The 21354-nt window shown below is 36.9% G+C and overlaps 1 protein-coding gene and 1 long non-coding RNA gene across 6 annotated transcripts in view; one reads left to right on the forward strand and one right to left on the reverse strand.

The window, feature by feature from the left end:
• Positions 1-21354, forward strand: part of HOOK3 (hook microtubule tethering protein 3) — a 104279-nt gene that overhangs the window by 17898 nt on the left and 65027 nt on the right. For all 5 annotated transcript variants that reach the window (XM_073902581.1, XM_073902578.1, XM_025886216.2 and 2 more), the window contains 4 exons: positions 7845-7917; positions 11369-11419; positions 13195-13327; positions 17440-17507. In XM_073902581.1, coding sequence (XP_073758682.1) covers positions 7845-7917; positions 11369-11419; positions 13195-13327; positions 17440-17507 — 325 coding nt within the window. The remainder of the gene's footprint in view (positions 1-7844; positions 7918-11368; positions 11420-13194; positions 13328-17439; positions 17508-21354) is intronic.
• LOC141374367 (uncharacterized) lies at positions 13125-17439 on the reverse strand. Its single transcript, XR_012381190.1, has 2 exons — positions 17319-17439; positions 13125-13310 (listed from the first exon to the last, which is right to left on the reverse strand). It is a non-coding gene; the product is annotated as an uncharacterized lncRNA (long non-coding RNA).

Below are 21354 nucleotides of genomic sequence, written 5' to 3' on the forward strand. Positions count from 1 at the left end.
GACTTCCAGTTTACAGAAAAGCACAGAAGCTAGAGGAACAAGTTACACTAAATCATGAGGAAACAATCAGGCAAATCCAGAAAGTGAGCTGTTTTATAGGACAATAGACCTAGTCTCCTCAGCAAGCCAATGCCATGAGATAAAGAAAGGGGGGTAGATTATTCTAAACTTAAAGAGCCTAAAGAGATGAGAAACAGGCAGTAACCAAACTCTGGGTTCATGACCTGAGCCGAAGGCAGACGCTTAACGACTGAGCCACCCGGGTGCCCCCTGGAAAACTTTTATAATAAGAATTGTTATTTTTCCTGCTACACCATTGGCTGCCATCATCTCTTGCCTTTATCATGTTAATAATTTCCTGATGAGGGTGCACCTGGGTGGCTCAGCCATTAAGTGTCTGCCTTTGCCTTCTAAGGTCATGATCCCCTGATCCTGGGATGGAGCCGCACGTCTGGGCTCCTTGCTCAGCGGGAAGCCTGCTTCTCTCTCTCACACTCCCCTTGCTTGTCTTCCCTCTCTCTCTCTGTCAAATAAATACATAAAATTTATTTAAAAAATAATTTCCTGATGAGGGTGTTTCTGTACTTGCCTGCCCACAGTCTAATGTGAACCCAGCAGCCAGAGTGATTTTTTTTAGTAAGATTTTCTGCTTAGAACTCTACATTGTTACTCCATTTCACTCAGGGTAAAAGCCAAAGTACTCAAAATAGTATATCCTAAGTGATCTGGACTACTTGTTACCATTCTGGTACGTTGTTTGTTGAATGAATGAATATGGACTTATTTTGACTTTGAAATTAAAAGAAAGCAGCTTTTATCATCTTTTATCTTTTGTCTCTAAGAATAGTTCATCACCACTCTCTCATTTTCCATCAACAATTTCCCCGATACCAGCTGGATGTCCTACAGTTCGGTTCTGACACTAACTTCTGAGTTAGTGCAGACTCCACAAGTTAAGGCCTCAGTCCCACAAAACTGCCCCAACTTCAGATGCCAGGTGGATGTGCAATCCTCAGCTCAGCCACACTTCTTCCTGGCCAACTACAAATTCAGGAGTTCCTATGAACTCCTCTCCACCCCCAGCCCTTTTAGTAATTTTCAAGAATGACAACAAAACTCAGGAAAGCTTTATACTTAAAATTATAGTTTTATTATGAAGAATATAATCCAAGAATAGTCAAAGGAAAGGGATGCATAGTGTAAGGTATGGGGCTGCGGGCCGCGCAGAGCTCACAGCTTCCATGCTCTCCAGGCACACTACCCTCCCAGCACATCAATGTGTTCACCCACTTAGAAACTCCCTGAACCCTGTTGTTTAGGATTTTTATTTGGGGTTTCATTCCATAGAAGCGATTGAAATGATGAACTCAACCTCCAGCCCCTTTCTGGAGGTCGAATAGGGGCTGAAAGTTCCAGTCCTCTAGTCGTGTGGTTTGTTCCTTTGGAACCAGCCTCCATCCTAAAGCTATCTAGATTCATTCACAATGAATCACCTCATTAGCATAAACTCAGTTATGGTCAGAAAGCACTCATTATAAATTACAAAGGACAGTCCTGTCACTTAGGAAATGCTAGGGGTTTTAGCTCAGTGCCAGGAACCAGGGACGAAGACCAAATACGTTTTTTATTGTACCACAACCACATATTGATTGAAAGACTAAGAGCAGAAGTAGTAAGTTATGCCTTTAAGTGCCATTAATCTTAGCTTTTAGAGTTTAAGAAAGGGGGGAAAAAGAAAATAGATGAGACCAACAGAGAATGAAGGTCAAGCTGTGGACCTTGGTGGAAATCTTCTTAAATGGATACTTTATTTTTTTAGTACCCTGAGTTGCTGATTCTTAGCTTAACGCCTATCCCTTATGTGCCTTTATGGCTTAATTTGACATAATAGGGGCTAAGCTTAATTTGCTATATTTTTGTTGTCATTATGGATGTGAAAATTATTATAGCTAACTCTTGAATACACATTTAATGGCAGGGGACCAAAATGATTGTTTGGGGTCGTTAAAAGACAATTATAAAACAGACCTAAGAAATCAGCATATCTAAATAGTACTAAGGTTTGCTAATAAAAATGCCATATTAAGAGACGGAATCAAAATATAGTGTTGATTTTGGACCCATCTTAGTTTGGCTGAGTTCAATAAGAATATTATATTCTTAATTATTAAATGCAGTACAGATGAAACTTAATGTGTTTATTTTTGTGAAGGTAATTAAGTGCAGGCAGATAATATATTTCTGGAATTATGTTATGGATTAAAGTTAATGGGCTTTTTTTTTTTTTTTTAACTTGGACCAGTTCATGAGTTGTAGTCAAATAGATGTGTTACTGGAAAAATCTAAGGAAATGGTTTTGTATGTTTCATGGGTTCTTTTTGTTTGTTTTTCTTAGCAAGAGTCAGGACATAGTAAGAAGCTAAAGATAGCTTCTTACTCATGAAGAACATGCCAGTAAGATTATCAGTTGTTATTTACATGTCTGCAGAACTATGATCTATTAAGATTTTGGAGAAAATTGCCTTTATATTGTTTGGTTATAGCCTGAGAGCATTAATTAGGGGATACTTAGAAAATATTGCTGAAATTGTAAACTACTTATAGAAACAGCTATGGTTAGATGCCTACATATTGAATCAAAGTTTATTACTGGGAGAAGTCACACTGGATGTAAGAATACTATAAGACTACTGTTCTTGCTGTGTTCTGCCCAAGAAGTAGATTGGAAGTTTATGGATAGAGTAAAAGTACTGTCACTTTCTAAATGTATTTCAGTCTGCAGATATTTATTGAGAACCTGCTATGTGTCAGACATGAGGTATTGGGAATGAGTGAATGAGAACAGATACCTGCCCTTAATGAACATAGAGTGTCATGAACCATGTTGGTCCCTCTCTTCCTGTGACCTAGTTTATTCAGCATGAAGGAGATAATGAGCCACAGGACCTTAGTGTTGTTGGCTCAAACCAGTTTTGTGTTGAACTTTACTGATCTGTTTTAACAAAAATGATTCTACTGCCAACTCTGCCACTTAATTATCTGATTGAACTTGGGAAAATTACTTGATTTCAAAGTCTGATACTCCTTAATGGTAACAAGGATAATAATACTTCCCTTGCAATGTCATTGTGAATGTAAAGTACCTGATTCAGTGCCTAGTATGTTATTATTGGTGCTTAGCAGCAGTTTTTGTTGTCTTCCTTCCCTAGCTCAGACATGATTCTGAGATTTTGATTTGGTGATCTTTTAAGGAATAAGCAAACTGTATCATAGTGTTTGATTTGCAATATTCAGATATTTCTGAATTCTTTTACTTATAAGTAGTGCTCTAAATTGTAAATTAAGTATCTTAGGAGTTCTTGGAGTATATAATTTCTTAGACATTTTAAAAATAATTTGAAAGTAAACTCTGCCCCCAACATATCAAGAGTTACATGTTCTACTGACTGAACCCGCCGGGCACACTTTCTTTTTTTTTTTTTTTAAGATTTTATTTATTTGATAGAGACAGCGATAGAAGGAGCACAAGCAGGGGGAGTGGGAGAGGGAGAAGCAGGCTTCCCGCAGAGCAGGGAGCCTGATGCAGGGCTTGATCCCAGGACCAAGGACCAAGGACCATGACCTGAGCCAAAGGCAGACCTTTAGCGACTGAGCCACCCAGGCTCACCTTCTTAGACATTTTAAAGCATTTTTTTTTTTAATAAGTTTATGAGCTTGCTGGTGAAGTTTAAGTATCTTTTAGTTGTGTGACCCTGAATTGCCACTCAGCTAGTAAGTTCAGTGCCTTTGGCTTTGAGTAATAATCATCAGCCACATAGCACCAAACTCAGATTGCTGGCCTTCTGTGTCTTTTTTGGTTGGAAAGACTAACACTTGATTGGCAATGATTATGCTTTTTAGATTATTCAAGTGTCAAAAAATATTGACTATTTTCTGATTTCTGAATTATTTTTATAATGGTTCTTTAGTATTTTAGTAGGATTCACTCAATTGTTGCTTTTCTTTGCATTATCTATTTTTACAAGAGGTTTTAAGGAAAAAGGACACTTTCTGGGGTGGTCTGCCCATTTTATAATAGTCACTTTCTATGAAAATTCACCCTTATCCTGCCAGGTGTGGTCATTCTTCCCCCTAAAGTTGTGTGTGACCTACTTGCAAGCCCTCTATCCTTTTGGTCACATATAAATTGGGTTAGGGATGAAAAACAGACTCTAGCTGGATTATTTAGAATGATCTGGGAATTTAGAATTGGGACTGAATGATGGCTGGTCTCTAAACTATTTGTTTGAACTAAAATGTTGAAGACTTGGAACATGTCTGCAGCTATCTTCAGCCTTGTATATGGAGAAACAGAAAAAAGTCAGTCTGCAGAGAGAATAATATAGATGGGCAGAAACAAAGACGAAAGTCAGAAGGAGAGTACTGTCCGGGTTCTTAACAGCTTTCCAGGTCTTTATTCTAGTACTTTGTGAGGCCCAGTTACCCTTCAATACCATAACCTACCTCAGTGATCTTCCAATAAGTTTCCCTTTTTTTTGTACAAGGGCACTCAAATTAAGGGGTGCCTGGGTGGCTCACTTGTTAAGCGTCTGCCTTTGGGTCAGGTCATGGTCCCAGAGTCCTGGGATCGAGCCCTGCATCGGGCTCCCTGCTCCTCGGGAAGCCTGCTTCTCCTTCTCCCACTCCCCCTGCTTGTGTTCCCTCTCTCTCTCTGTGTCTCTCTCTGTCAAATAAATAAAGAAAATCTTTAAAAAAAAAAAAAGTTGCTCAAATTAGTTTCTTTTACTTAATTTTATTATTCTTTTGAACTTCTAAAACTAGATTAAGCTTGAAAATAAAATGGGTGTGAATATCCACATGCAGAAGAATGAATTTAGACCCCTCCCTTACACCATACACAAATGAATCATAGACCTAAGTATAAGAACTAAAATTGTAAAACTCTTGGAAGGTGAAAGGACAACTCACGAATGTGACAAATTATTTACGTGTTTTGTCTGAGAAGGGGCTTTTTTCTTGAATACTAAGCGGGGGAAACCCAACCCACAAAGCAACTCTTAGAACTCAATAATAAAAGGACAACCCAATTTTTAAACAGGAAAAGACTGAATAGACTTTTCTCCAAAGAGAATATACAAATGGCCAATACTCAGCATGATTAGTCATCAAGGAAATATAAACCAAAACCATAGTGACATACCACTTCACATCCACTAGGATGACTGTAAGTAAAAGGACAGAAAATAACAAGTGCATGGAGAAATTGGAACCAACATACATTGCTGGTGGGAATGTAAAGTGGTGTAACTACTTTGGAAAACAGTTTGGCCTTGCTTCAAATGTTAAACACACAGTTACTATGGGACCCACCAGTTCCACTCCTGGGCATATACCCACAAGAAACATGTCCACACTGAACTGGTGCACAAATGTTCAAAGCATCATTATTCATAATAGCTAAAAAGTAGAAACAACCCAAATACACATCATCTGATGCATGGATAACCAAAATTTATTATACCCATAAATGGAATGTTGTTGAGTCATAAAAAGAAATGAGGTGGTAATACATACTACAACATGAATGAATCCTAAAACCATCCTAAATGAAAGAAACCAGACACAGGGCGCCTGGGTGGCTCAGTTGGTTAAGCGACTGCCTTCGGCTCAGGTCATGATCCTGGAGTCCCGGGATCGAGTCCCACATCCCTGCTCAGCAGGGAGTCTGCTCCCTCCGACCCTCTTCCCTCTTGTGCTCTCTATCTCTCATTCTCTCTCTCAAATAAATAAAAAATCTTAAAAAAAAAAAAAAGAAAGAAACCAGACACAAAAGACCACAAAGCGTATGATTTCATTTATATGAAATGTCCAGAATAGGCAAACCCATGGAGACAGAAAGGCAATGAGTAATTCCCAGGGGCTGGAGAGAGAAAGGGAAATTGGCAGTGATGGGTAATAGATAAAGGGTTTCTTTTGGGGAAGATGGAAATGTCCTAACACTAGATTTAGGTCATGGTTATGGTCATACAACTCTGTGAATGTACTAAAATCCATTGCATTGTATACTTTAAATGGATGAGTCGTATGGTGTATGAATTATATCTCAATAAAGCTATTTTTAGAAGCTATATGATACAGGCTCCAAAAATAATTATGAAATAATAATAAAAATTTTTTTAAATAAAGATTTCTAGAGGTGACTTAGTTGTAACTTTTTTCATAAATTTCATACCTAAATACATTTTTCTTTTTTAACAATAACATTAAAAGTTATAAGCATGTTACTTCATTTAAAGATATGAACAAAACTTAGTGCTAATTTTATCAGTTTGACTAAGTTTAAGTTGAAATGTAGATTTTTTTTTTTTTCCTAACGTTTCTCTCATTGGCATTATGTTTTTGGGATGAATGAAGACAGTTGTGGCGTTCTGGAAAGATCTCTGGACTTAGCACTTGCTAAAGCAGGACAAACAGGTGTTCAATCTGTGGTCTTGAATAATTTTTTTTAAAAGATTTTATTTATTTGACAGAGAGACACAGTGAGAGAGGGAACACAAGCAGGGCGAGTGGGAGAGGGAGAAGCAGACTCCCCGCTGAGCAGGTAGCCCAATGTGGGGCTCGATCCCAGGACCCTGGGACCATGACCTGAGCCGAAGGCAGACGCTTAATGACTGAGCCAGCCAGGAGCCCCTTGAATAAATAATTTAATGTCTTAGAGCATTGGTTTCAAAAAATTTTAAATGAGGATCATGCTGGGCTAAAAAAAATTTTTTTTCTTTCTATTTATAGTAGTTTGGGGAGGTTTTCCTAAGAAAAATAAGTATAGGTATATTCATAGGTGTTTCAATTTGTCCACACCAGTGTTAACTTAGATTTTAAACATTTTGTAAACAGCGTCCAGCTTGTCTAATGCTTGGTATTACATGTGAGAAAATAGGTTCTCAGTCTATAATATTTACTTATTTATTTATTTTCACTCTATATTATTTAAATAAATTGAAATTTTGGGTCACCTGGGTGGCTCAGTCACTTAAGCATCTGCCTCTTGGTTTTGGCTCAGGTCATGATCTCACGATTGTGAAATCAAGTCCCCTGTTGGAGTCTGCTTAAGACTCTCCCTCTGCTCCACCTCCACCCACTGCGCATTTGCACTCTCTCTTTCTAAAATAAATCTTTAAAAAAAAAATTGAAAAAATTTTAAAGATTTTATTTATTTATTTGACAGCCCAAGCAGGGGCGAGCAGGAGAGGGAGAAACGGGCTCCCCATGGAGCCCCAGACTTGGGGCTCCATCCCAGGACCCTGGGATCACAACTTGAGCTGAAGGCAGGCATTTAACCGACTGAGCCATCAGCATCCCAGAAATTGAAATTTTAATAGCATTGTTGGTGACTTTCAAAGTATTAAGTGACAGAGATTATTGAAATATTAAGTGAAAAATGTATTTTTTCAAAATGTACAAAAATACAATTGATACATTTGTCTCTTTAAAATTGTGTCATCAATTTTGACTGGTTTTAGATATTACTGTATCTAAAAATTATGTTAATTCCAGGATAGCTTATTCATCTATAATTTGTTTTTAAAAATATATCAACTGTATGTCATTTTTCATCTTTTGGTTTTTGATAATATATATATGTTTTATGATATGCTGATAACAGGTTGATTTTAGAGAAATCTGTAATTGCATCCAGTCTCCAGACTGAGTTATTTAGTGGCGAATATGTGATAAATATATGTTTATGTTGCAGTTAAGTGATGTTATGGGATAGGTTTCAGTTTTCTTTTTTTTTTTTTTAGGCTTGATAGCTGCATGATTAATATGCTTTTTCTTACTTGCAGAGATCCTGCATATTTTGATGAAAATTGGCTAAACAGAATCAAAACCGAAGTAGGAGATAATTGGAGGCTAAAGGTATTTTTTTTTTATTTCCCTATCTGTTAAATAGTCTTTTAGTTTTGTGTATATAATATTTGTTGAACTTTCATCTGATGTGTTCAGTGAGCTTTAGAAACCTAGATTGCCTATAGTGAAATAATCCAGAATTAAAGACTGGAGGTAACATGAAGTTGCTCACACAGATACATATATAGTGTAAGTCAGTGAAACACAGTGACCTCAGTCGTGGACTCTAGAGCCAAAGTGCCTGTGTTCGTATCACAGTTCTATCATCCACTGTCTGGGAGAGTCTTCTGATCATTCTGTACCTCGATTCCCCATTTGTAAAATGAGGATTGTAATAGGATCTACCTCACAGAAATAAATGAGTTAGTATATATAATGTCCTTAGGATAGTATACATATGCAGTGTTAGTTGCTAGTCTTGTTTTTAATAATGAGAAAATATTGGTCATTGTTAACTGAGCCCAGAACACTAAGAATGAAGTATTTTCATTTCTTTTCCTGGTAGCCTTAAGTTCCAGTATTTCTCAAGCTTCTTTGAGAAAGCCAGAACCCGCAATAAGAAATAGTGTTTACATTGCAGCCTCCTATCCAGCTAAACGTATGTGCATACATAGTTGAAGTTTTTCCCTTTATTCTGGGCACTGATGTTTTGGTTTTAAAAAGTATTAGTTGCAACCCACTAAATTATTTTAACTTTATGTTTTGAAATAATTCTAGATTCACAGGGGGTTCCAAAAAAATGTACAGAGTTCTGTGTACCTTTCACCCAGTTTCCCCAGTGGTTACATCTTGCATAACTATAATACAATATCAAAACTAAGGAACCGACATTGGTACAAGCCAGTTCACTCAGTTTTCACCAGTTTTACATATGCCCTTTTGTGTTGTTATATGTAGCTCTAGTGATAATGTAGTTTCCTATAATGCTTACCACAATGAAGACACAGAGTTGTTCCATCTCTGCAAGATTCCACAATGCTGCCTTTATGACCACATCCACACCACACACTCCTCACCCTATTCCTTGGAAACCACTAATTTGTTCTCCATCTCTATAATTTTATTACACTAAATTGATTTTTATGACCCAGTTATGATTATAACTGGCAGTTTGGAAAGCTCTAGAACCATTTCTCTTTGATACAGAGGGGTAGAGACTCAGAAATGCAAATGAGTAAGCATGTGTAGTTCCTGGACTTGAGGTATGTTAAGCTTGGTTTGTCTTTATATTTCTTCCATAAAACACATATTTGATGAAAAAGTCATTGATTGCTTAAATATTGGGTCTGCCAAAATTCCTTTTGTTTAATTCCTTTTATTTACTAATAGAGTGAATAGACATTGGTTTAAGCTACTATTTTAATTTCTAAATAATCTTTCAAGACTAGACAATTAAGTGATTTATACATATATAATACATTATATATGTATATACTGTGTGTGTGTGTGTATATATATATTTTTTTTTTTTTTTTTTAATAAAGAGCGAGGGAGGGAGGGGCAGAAGGAAAGAAAGAATCCTATGCAGGCTCCACACCCAGTGGGGAGCCCAATGTAGGATTTGATCTCACAACCCTGAGTTCATGACCTGAGCTGAAATCAAGAGTCATTCACTCAACTGACTAAGCCACAGAAGCATGCCTAAATGATTACTTTTTAATGTTTTAACATGTGTAAAGCAATTCTGGATATTTAAAATAATGCTACTAATCAATTTGTGTTTGCTTGCTGTCTTGACCAAAGAGAAAGTTATATACCCCACCTTCCATGCACACAACACACATGTAAAATGCACACTGTCTTCAGTGTCATGAGTGTGGCAGAGACAGTAATATAGAGAAGGGGGAGAACTTTATCATATTCTTAATATTCAGAACTGGAAATGTCAGTTCTGATTTGCATTCCTGTTCTCCATATTTTATCCTGTTATATTTCTTCAATTTTAAGATACCATTAATTATAAGATAGTTCTTTTCAATAGGAAATAAACTACCATTTAAAATGAACACTCTAGAATAAAAGAAATAAAGTGTATCATATATTTTCCATGTCTCCAAATTTTTCTGGAAGTATAAACATGTTAGTTTTCTTTATGAGATGTTTTCTTTAAGTTTTCGGGGCACTTGGGTGGCTCATTCGGTTGAGCATCTGACTGTTGGTTTCAGCTCAGGTCATGATCTCAGGGTCATGAGACTGAGCCCCACATCGGGCTCTGTGCTCAGTGGGGAGTCTGCTTCTCTCCTTTTCCCCTGCCTCCACCCCCTGTACCCCAATGCTTATGCTGTTTTTCTCTCTCAAAATATATATGTGTGTATATATATATCTTAAAATAGTTATCAGTTTATATTTTCCCTTAAAAATAATATGTCTGATTGCACTGGATCACCCTGCTATGACTAAGCCACTTTTACTTGATAGTCACAGCTTCTGCTGTCTTCTGTCCTAGGACATCTTCAGCTACTAACATTGAGTAGGAACAGCTAGGTAGATGGTCAACAGAATCATATTGTGTACATATTTTAACTTAACACAAATTTAACTGTATGAATTGAGTCAAAAAAGAAAAAGGAAAAAAATAATAGCCTAAATAGTATAGGTGATTCTACCTGTCATTTCACTCAGATAACATACAGGCCAGTGAACTCTTGCTTTGGAATGGCTGAGTGAGAGGAAACATGTTGGTCCCTCACCTTGCTTCTTGGATGCTTTTTTTGAAGTAGGCTGCATGCCCAGCGTGGAGCCCAAGGTGGGGCCCGAACCCACAACTCAGAACGAGACCTGAGCTAAGATCAAGAGTTGGACGCCCAACCAACTGAGGCACCCAGGCGCCCCAGGGTGCTTCTTATACCCCAAGTATCTTGCAATGCTGACTGTTAACTAGCATTTCAAGATATAATAGTAATTTTTTAACCTTATGCTCCTAAATATTTACTTTGGTGCTCAACTAAAGAAACAACAGTCTTTCCTGACAGTGGAGAGAATTTGGAGACATTATACTTAGGTTACTTTAAGAGTAACCCAATTTTTGTCAGTGTAATCAAAACATGAAAATTTAACATGATTGGAAACAATTTTTTTATAAATCTCTTGAGATCACATAAATTAAGCAATGGCTTAGTCCTTTTGGTGATTATGGTAATTCGCATGTACTGTTGAATTTTATTTTTTATATTTATTTTTGGTTCAGAAATTTTTTTTTTAAGATTTTATTTCAGAGTGAGTGAGCAAGCACAAGGGGGGTGGGCAGAGGGAGAGAGAGAGGAAGATAAGCAGGCTCCCCGCTGAGCCGGGAGCCCAGTGATGCTGGGCTCGATCCTAGGACCCTGAGATCATGACCCTGAGCCAAAGGCAGATGCTTAACTGACTGAGCCACCCAGGCGTCCCCAGAAATTTTTTATGTTGGATTATATTTTGATATGTGCTTGCCTTTTACCCAGTTGTTTTATATCTCTCTAAACAGATAAGCAATTTAAAGAAAATTTTAAAGGGAATCCTGGATTATAATCATGAGGTAAGAACTTTTTCTCACTCTGCTTAGAAGTATTACTATAGGATAATTTAATTTTATGATATTTTACAGTAGTTTCAAGTAAAGGAAAATTTACCTCAAAATTAATAATCGTTTATCTTCCATCGTATAGTTTTTAAGATGTTGGTTCAAACAACTATCTATTAGGTAGTTACTAGGTAAATGCTCTTTTTCACTATAATATGGATGGTTTGTAGATGATTATTAATTTATGTTATACTTTCTTTTCTGTCGTCTATTAACTCTCTTTTTATCCCCTTGTGAAGGTGGTTTAGAATCCAGGTTATTATTATAGTCCACTCCCTTGCTTACTTTAGTTTTATTCCTTGGCAAACCCCCATCTCTAGATTAACTCATTTTATCCTCTCAGGCTGCATCAGAACAGTCAAGTAATAGCTTGGGGGGAAAAAATTAGGCAGTGGAACTAGTTTTACTTTAAATTTCATGATCACAGATATCAAATGGACACAACATAGCCTGGAAGCCTATATTCTTTTCTTTCTTTTTTTTTTAAAAGATTTTATTTATTTATTTGACAGAGAGACAGTGAGAGCAGGAACACAAGCAGGGGGAGTGGGAGAGGGAGAAGCAGGCTCCTCTCCGAGCAGGGAGCCCAATGCGGGGCTCGATCCCAGGACCCTGGGATCATGACCTGAGCCGAAGGCAGACGCTTAATGACTAAGTCACCCAGGCGCCCACCTATATAATTTTCTTACTGTTTTTCCCCACAAGTTTACCTGCATTTATACCTGCATCTATACTTACATCATTTATCTTCACAACTCAGTAAGTGATCCTGCTGTCCACCCTATTACTCAAGCCCAAAACCTATAAATAATCTTATAGTCCTTCCTTCTTTTGATATCATCGTAAGACCTACTAGTTATATCTCCAAAATACAGCTTTTTCTGTCTCTATTGCTACTTTATACCAAGCCATCATTAGCTCTTGTTTAGATTTCTAGAGTATTCTGACTGGGAACCCTGATTTTACCCTTGCCCCTCTACAGTCTATTCTTATTCTTCACTCTAAAGCCAGGATTTTTTAAAAAAATATAAGTCTGATTGTGCACTTTTCTCAGTCTTTAATGGTTTCCTATTGTATTGAGAATCAGATTCATACCTATTAAACCATAAGCCACCAGACACTGCATGACCTCCTTACCCTGTTCACCTGTGAGGTGAACATGATAACATTACCCTGTTCACCTGTAACACGCGAGCCATATTCATCCTGCTGCTTTGCTTTTAGGATTTTCTTTTTTCAGTGTATGGTTATTAGACAGGGACCTGCCCATTTGTCTACATAGATTTCATTTCATTTGGGGCCAATTTCCCCATAAAGGAATCCTCCATTCTCCTTCCTGATACAGGTGTTTGGCTATCAGCATTTTGGAGTCAAATGGAGTGAACATGTTTGGGGGGAATCTTACTGTTGGGGCATGAACCTATATTTAATCTCCCTTCTTTCTGGTGCCCCCTTGTTCAGAACCTCTCTGGCTCTACTTTCAACTTCAGAGAATTTGTCTTTTTAGGGGTGGTGAAGGGATCACAGTATTAAGTTTGGGGGTCTAAGTTGTGGTGATAGAGGTTGTTATAATTTAGGTATGGGAGGTAAAAATAGAAATTGGGAGTGAACCTGACATAACAGCTCGGTCCTTAGCAATGAATTTCTGGTGCTGACAAACTAATCTGTATCAAATATTTTATTTGGACATAAAATGTAAATGCAATTCTAATCCTTTTGTCGCCATTCAGATTTTAGGACAGCAAATTAATGACTTTACCCTTCCTGATGTGAATCTTATTGGAGAACATTCTGATGCAGCAGAGCTTGGAAGGATGCTTCAACTCATCTTGGGCTGTGCTGTGAACTGTGAACAGAAGCAAGGTAATTTATGTGATGTTAGTGTATGCATTTAAAATAATTAAGGAAAGTAATATTATATATATTATACATAAATCACCAGTACAAACAATAACATCCTCATAAGGCCACCCTCAAACAAGGCCATTTTCTTTTTTTTTTTCCCTAAGTAGGCTCCGCACCCAACATGGGACTCAAACTCGTGACTCTGAGAGCTCAAGAGTTGTGTGCTCTACCAAATGAGTCCCCCAGGTGCCCCAAACAGTGCCATTTTCTACAATTTTTCTGGTACTTTGTTTGCAAGCATAAGAGCTTTGCAATTTAGAAAAATTTGATTGTGATAATATTCTTTTCCTTTAAGCAAAACTACATAATTCTGAGTGGATTATTTTTTAACTGCCCTGAATGTGATGAAATTTACTCTTAATTGGAAAAGGTCTAGCTAAGTTAATATCAGTAATAATGAGAAGGTTAAACTGGATCATTTCGGCTCTGGGAACTTAGAATTGGCTACTTTAGATTGCAGGTATGAAGGATTTATTTCACAAAATTTACTGAACTCATGCATTATGCTGGGGTTAGGAGCACCATGCCAGACAGAACAGACGTGGCACCTGCCCTTGTGGAACTGTTACGTGAGTGGAGGGGAGGGCAGGAAGCAATGCCACACACAACTGTGTGAGCTGAGAGGGATGAGTGCTGTGAAGGTAAAGTGTAATGGGCCAGGGAAGTTATGTAAGCAAAGATGTGGAGGAGGATGGATTAAGAGTAATCTGAATAGTAGGACTGAATGTCAGGAAGACTTAGGCTACCTTTGAGAGATTTAAAAAAACCACACGTATAATTGGAGAATAGTGAGGAAGGGATGAAGGGCGATGAAACAGAAGAAAGGTAGACAGGGACTATTCTAAACAATGATGACATGGTATTTTACTATTTTACTAGATGACCTTCATAGAAGATGGATTTTTTTTTTTTTTAAGCCCAAAGGTTTTTTTCTTACTCCTTCTGCCTCATCCCCGGTGACACAAAGTAGATTTTTATTTGACTTGTCTATACAAGTGTTGTATAGTGTTCTTGTGACAAGTTTGATAATGGTCAACATTGTTTTCTTGAAGCTATGACTAGTGTTTGGTCTGTGCTCTGAGAGTTTTTTCTAACAATGTATTTATTTCTCTTTGTCCCTATTCCTTTTAGATTTAGCATGCATGCTCTTATAGTAAGTTTTAGTTTATTTAGTTCAACTCAAGAATTAAAATAGAGAATTTTCTACATTTGTGAGTTTTGTATATTACTAAAATATCTAAACATTTTTTGTCAAAGATTAGAAGATTGGTATAAATAAGATTGAAGACAGATTAAATCTCTAGATGCTTTAATTTTAAAAGGTGTATGAAAATTTATTTAATATAGTTCACTGAATTCAGATAATGACCTCTTACGTGTTTATTCTGTTAAGAGATTCATCAACTCTTGGAAGCATATAGCTGTTAAGAGCTGGCTAATTGGATTTACCACAGGGTAGAAACAGGAGAACACAAAGATGTTACCTATATCCATAGTCCTATGGAAAAGCAGACAATCATAATACAGACAATCATAATATATATCCAGCTTCTTACACAGACCAATTTCTCCCCTGAAATTGTATATAAATGATGAAAACTTTGAATGAGGTTTTAACATCATATTTATCCAGAGGGCATTCTCTGTTTTCAGAAACATAGTTGAGAACTAAGAATCAAAGTAAATGAATTTGAGTTCAGTACTACTTGTCACTGCACATTTATGATGTATAACATGAGGCTTACTAAATTGGATCTTCCATTTGCTACCTGACGGGCATTGGATTAGGCACTCAGCCTGTTTCCTCGTCTACAGAATGAGGATGCAAAACCTGGTGATCATGAGTAGTAAATGAAATTGTATATGTGTATTTGCTCTGGAATCCATAAAGCACTATACAAATAAAAAAGACTTTATGTTTAGATGAGTTATTCAATTATTAGAAGTAAGGAGCAATGGCTCAGAACATTGACATAGCATACATTTATCTTGGCCATCTGACTTCTCAAAATGGGGGAAATAAATGGTGCTAAAATTGAAAAAGCCAAGATTAGTAGAGACACACTGATGATAATTACTGAGTGTCTCTTTTCTGCCCAGTACTCTACTAGGTACTAACAGAACAAAAAATACATTTTACACATTAGGAAAACTATTCTATGACTTGCCCAGGATTTCTGGTTTGTAAAAGGCTAGGCAAGGACAACAACCCATGTCTCCATGTTTAAACATCATACTCTTTATACTAATCTGTAAATTCTGGCCCTAAAAGCTAAGTTTTCAGGATAATCTCGCTGACCTAGCACACCTCATTCTCCAGCACTTCCTCATAGATCTGCACTCAATAATCATATATACTTGTATTTTGGACACTAAAGATTTGGAGGGTTTTTGTTTTGTTTTGCTTTTCAAAGATTGTACATTAACATAGTTCTCATCGTCATTTTATCACGTGGTATTTTACGGTGTTCGCGGGGAAGGGCCTTGACGTGGCAACACCGCTTCTTAACTAACGCTTCCCCTCTCACACCTAACTAACTTCCTAACCTCCCTGTTCCCACTGTTCTTTTCTTCACTTCCAGTAGGCTGTCATTAAATTTTCCTTCCCCTTTATCAGTGCCACTGCTTTTTCTTTCCCATGTTCACAGTCTTTTATTTCGAGGGCCATTTAGTCATTCTAGCTGTGCTGTTTTCTCCAGAGCCTTGGGATTCTGTGTTTGGTACCTCTGAGCAGAATATCTAAAAGCATTCCTTTGTATTCCAAGACTTAGAGGATGCTTCTTGTTAACAAAACAGAACAAAAAATTGAGCTCAGAATAAAGGACTTTTTTTTCCAAATAGTGGTTCTGATAAGAAATGCCTGTGATTTAAGTGTGTTGTGTATATTTGTATGTGTCACCACACATTTGATTGGATTCAAGTATCCTTAGAACAACACTTGCTTAAAAGTATGTTTTTGATTATTGAAAAGTTTTGGCATTAACAACCAAAAAGTTATAACTTAGTAGTGCTGCCAAAATACTTGGGTGTTTTGTTTTTGTTTTTGTTTTTAATGAGTTATCCATCACACAAAGCATTATACAGCTTGGCATTCCAAATACATGAGTCTCTTACCAAAAGATCACTTTAACAATTTCATAGTAAGATGCCATCATGTAATACTTGGAAATGCTGAGACAAGTTTCTGGTGTATGTGTGGAGACGTTTTTTTGGATGTATGGGGAGAGAGGCAGGTTGAGGCTAAAATTCCCTAATTATTTTACTCTTCTAAATGTTTCTTATTAAAACATATTTACCGTATTTGTTAGAACCCAGCTGGCCTGTTGTTTTGTTTAATGTCACTTTTCCGTTCATTGTTGGATTTGCAAATAAGGAAAACTACTTCTAGGGCTTTTTTAGAAGACAAGAAATTATCTTTTCCTACTGACAGCTAAGAGATCTTTCTCTTTTTTTGGTAGTGGTGAGGGTAAGTAAGATTGATGAAGTTGGTACTTTAGGTTATTAGTGATGTATTTTAAAGCCCAGGGTTATGCAATATTTGTTTAATTATGGTGTCACTTTCTATCTTAACTTCATCTTAATTCTTTGTCCTAAGCAGCTCTCAGGTTAAGATTTTTCTATTCTGTAGTAGAAAGTATTAAGGTAGGAATTATACATGATGCAATGCTTTGATGTCAAACAAGAATAAAGCACAGACTACAGAGTTTTTTTTAACCTATAACAAAGTATAATGTGAAAGACAGATAATTTTTAAATTTTAGGAATAGTAATAAGGAGTTCTTTCTGTCCTGGCTTTAGGCTTTACCATTTCATTGTTTTACATTCCTAAGAGATTGTATTCCTCTGACCTTTAGCTGTAGCCTCAACTTTGTAAGTAACGGTGATGGTGGTGGTAGGGGGGTTTATCTTAAGGAAAGAGAAATACTGTGATTTTCGGCCTTTACTTTACCTGTGATGCATATGAAGAATTCCTGGAAAGAATGAAAACACCGAATTCATGAAGTGTGAGCCTTTACTCCTTGAGTATCTTTAACTTGAACAGTGACATTCCAGATTGTTCTTGTTTTCAGAGTACATCCAAGCCATTATGATGATGGAGGAATCTGTTCAACATGTTGTCATGACAGCCATTCAGGAGGTATGTTGGAGCTTTATGCTTACTGTTTGTGAGAAATTAAAGGGGCAAACTGGAACTTAAATAGTAGATGTAGAAATTTTAAAAAGAGATTCTCATTTTTTGAGAATTTTTTTCTTGCACTTATGATAATAGCTTGCCTCGTTTTTATTAAAAAAACATACATTTAAATTTCTCATTTGTATTTAAATCTTAAACATTTGTCTATAGGTATAGATATTCAGTAACTACTCCTAATTTTTAAAAATGCCCCAATGAACTAGAAATAGACTGATTCCTAAAGCCATTATAAATATATATCTTAAACCAGCAGTCTACCTCACACTTAATTATTGGTTTCTTGATTGGCAGAAAGTGGGTCTTCAACTCCAGCCATACCCAAAGCTATTTCTAGATGAATATATCAAAACTGTAGGGGAGGAAAAATTATCTTTCTTTTATCCATTCAAGTTCTCAGCTGAGACCTCTGTATCAAAGGACAGATTAACAAGAAAAAGGATACAAATGTATTTAATGTAAGTTTTACATAACATAGAGACCTTCTTAAGGAAATGAAGACCAAAGAAGTGTTTATTTTTTATTTAGTTTTTCAGAGAAGTGTTTAAACCTGAGTACTTTGGTGGTAGGTTTGATGAAGAGTGGAGAATCATGGAAAAATGTGATAGGACAAATAAGGGTTTGAGTTAAGGGTAGTAACCTGGGGGAAACAGCAAGTCCTGTTGATTCAGAGTCCTTTCAGAATCCCTGTATCTTCGCAGATAAGGATTCTTCTTTCCTTTGAGTATAGGGAGGGCATCTTTTACATGAGGCTTTTCTGACCTGCTTGCTGTACCTGCTATTTATCCAATTCCTTCAGCTTGAAGTATTCAATATGCCAAGGAGCCATACTTTGGGATAGCATGTCTTGAACTCCATCATATGTGAAACATAAAATTATAAAAGTAAAAATAAAATGTAGATTAATAACCAGTTGATCTCAGGATGTGAGAATGTTTTTAATCATAAAAGCAGTGGAACAAACAGGGGTACTAGAGAACAATATAGGACTTGAACGTGCAACTGACAGAAAAAAATACAACAGACAACATGAAAAATGCTAAGTGCAAATTAAGTAAAGTGGTTTTTTTAAAAATCTGACCATCTGACTGTAAATCGAGGAGTTCCCCCCTACCCCTTCAGGGTTCTGATTTACAGAACTCAGGAATGATGACAGTATTACTATAGTGAAAGAATACAAACCAGAACCAACTCCCCCCACCCCAAAAATGAATACAGTGAGGTCTAGGAGGTCCCAGATGCAAAGTTTCTGTTGTTCCCTCTCCATGGAATTAAGACCTGTCACACTCCCAGCACATTACTGTGTGGCAGTTCTAAAGTACTGCCATCAAGGGAGGCTCACCTGAGTTTTCATGTCCAGAGTTTTTATTGGGGTTTCATTATGTAGGTATGATTGATTGTATCAGTGACCATGGGGTTGAACGCAGTTTCCAGCTCTCCTCCCCCGCAGAAGTCAGGCTGGTTTTCAAGTGGCTCAAAGACCCAGGCTGATGATACATGGCTGGTTTTGCTGGCATGGCCAGCCCCCAATTTCAGTTATCCAGCTTTTTAGCTTAAATTACCTAGGGGCACACAAATAACAAAGATAATCTTATCAGTAAGGAAATTCCAGAGATTGAGAGGCTGCTTGCCAGTAACAGGACAAAGGCCAGCCAGATTCCTTACTACACAGAAACTTTCAAAAACGCAAAGCTTTTAAAAGACGATCAGTTTAGCAGTCAGCTCTGATGGTAGGAAGATAAACTGGTACATCTTTTTAAAAATATTATATTCTTTATATCATATGAGATATTAGGTCATGAGTGTTAAAATATCAAAATGATCTCTCAAGCAAGACAGAAGTTATTTTGCTCTTAAGTGGTCCTGGATTCTGCTCTGTAGTCATCAGGGACCCAGCTTTCTTCTTTCTTATTGTCTGCCATCCTTAATACATGTTTCCCACTTAGTGGTTCAGCTGTGGCTTCTCAAGTTCCAGCTACCACGTTCTATTTCCAGCCGTCAGGAAGGACTGAAGGAAGACTTATCCACTTCCTCTAAATAAACTTTCAGCAATTCTCATTTGTGTTAGCCAGATATTACTCACATAGCCACACAGGGAAACCATGGGAAATGTGGTCTTTATTCCAGGTAGTCACAAAGCCAGCCAAAATATGAGGAGTCTGTTACTAAGCAAAAATAGGAAAAAGAATAAGGGGCCACTAACAGTTCTGCCTTACTATAATTGATTCTGTAATTCTGTTTTTAGGAATTTATCCTAAGGAGATCTGAAATACAGAGATACATAATAGTAATAGTGATAGCAGACATTTATCTTGAACCTACTGTGTGCTAGATAGTATTGGTACTTACTAAACACATTATGTCTATTAACTCATTTAAAATTCACTACCATTATAATTAATGCTACTAAAATGTAGACTTAAAATTGTTAAAATGGCAAATTGTATGTTCTATATATTTTACCAAAATTTTAAAAAATGAAAAATTAATTGTAATATTTTGAGGTATATGCTGTTATTGTCCCCATTTTATAAAAGGGGAAACTGAAGCATAGACAATGTGAGTAACCTCAAGTTCACACAAGAAGTAGTGGCAGTATTAGAACTCAGGTTTAAGCCGTCTGAGTTCAGAGCCCACACCCAGAACCATTATGCTATATTGCCTCCAGATTGTTTATTTCAGCATTATTTCTAGTACTGAAACATTAGAAATAATCTAACTGCCCAGCAATTGGGGCACAGATAAATAAATTACAGTAGAATAATATATTGGCATATTAGGTAACGTTAAAGTATATTTTTGAAAAATATATAACAATATGGGTAAGGCTTATTAGGGAAACAGAGCACATGAGCAATATAATCCCATTTCTGTTAAAAAGAGAAATTAAGATGAGTGAAAATGACAAAATGTTAACCATCTCCAAATGGTTGGATGTTCTGTGCTCTTTTCTGTATTTGTCAATTTTTCTATAATTACAGGTTTGTAATTATAATCCAGAATATTTTTAAAATTAAAACCTATGACCAAGTGATTTTTAATTCTGTGAATCTAGCCCAAGGAATTATTTAGAAAATCAGACCAAGATTGGGCACAACAGTGTTTATCAAACTATTTTATATAACTTTTTTAAAGTTTATTTAAGTTAATCTCTACTAGACCCAGTGTGGGGCTTGAATTCACAACCCCAAGATCAAGAATCACATGCTCGGGCACCTGGGTGGCTCAGTTGGTTAAGCGACTGCCTTCGGCTCAGGTCATGATCCTGGAGTCCCGGGATCGAGTCCCGCATCGGGCTCCATGCTCAGCGGGAAGTCTGCTTCTCCCTCTGACCCTCTTCCCTCTCGTGCGCTCTATCTCTCATTCTCTCTCTCTCAAATAAATAAAATCCTTAAAAAAAAAATCACATGCTCTTCCGACTGAGCCAGCTAGGCACCTCCAAACTGTTATATATTAATAGAAATATGACAACAGTGTGCCTCCACTGGGAAGCAAGTGTTTAAATTAGGGTACCTCCATCTCATGGGATGTTTTACAGCTGATACTAACTTGTTTTTAAAAAATTATCTTATGGGGCTCCTGGCTGGCACAGTCAGTTGAGCATCTGACTCTTGGTTTTGTCTCAGGCTGTGATCTCAGTGTCCTGAGACACGACCTCAGACAAAACCAAAGTCTCCCCCCACCCCCTGTGGAGGCTCTGTGCTCAGTGTGGAGTCTGCTTAAGACTCCCTCTCCCTTTGCGCCTCCCCCCATACACACACATTCTTAGTCTCTAAAATAAATCAATCTTTTA

Source organism: Callorhinus ursinus, unplaced genomic scaffold (genome assembly GCF_003265705.2).
Source record: "Callorhinus ursinus isolate GAN/ISIS: 27379988/994484 unplaced genomic scaffold, GSC_fseal_2.0 scaffold17, whole genome shotgun sequence".
Classification (NCBI taxonomy): domain Eukaryota; kingdom Metazoa; phylum Chordata; class Mammalia; order Carnivora; family Otariidae; genus Callorhinus; species Callorhinus ursinus.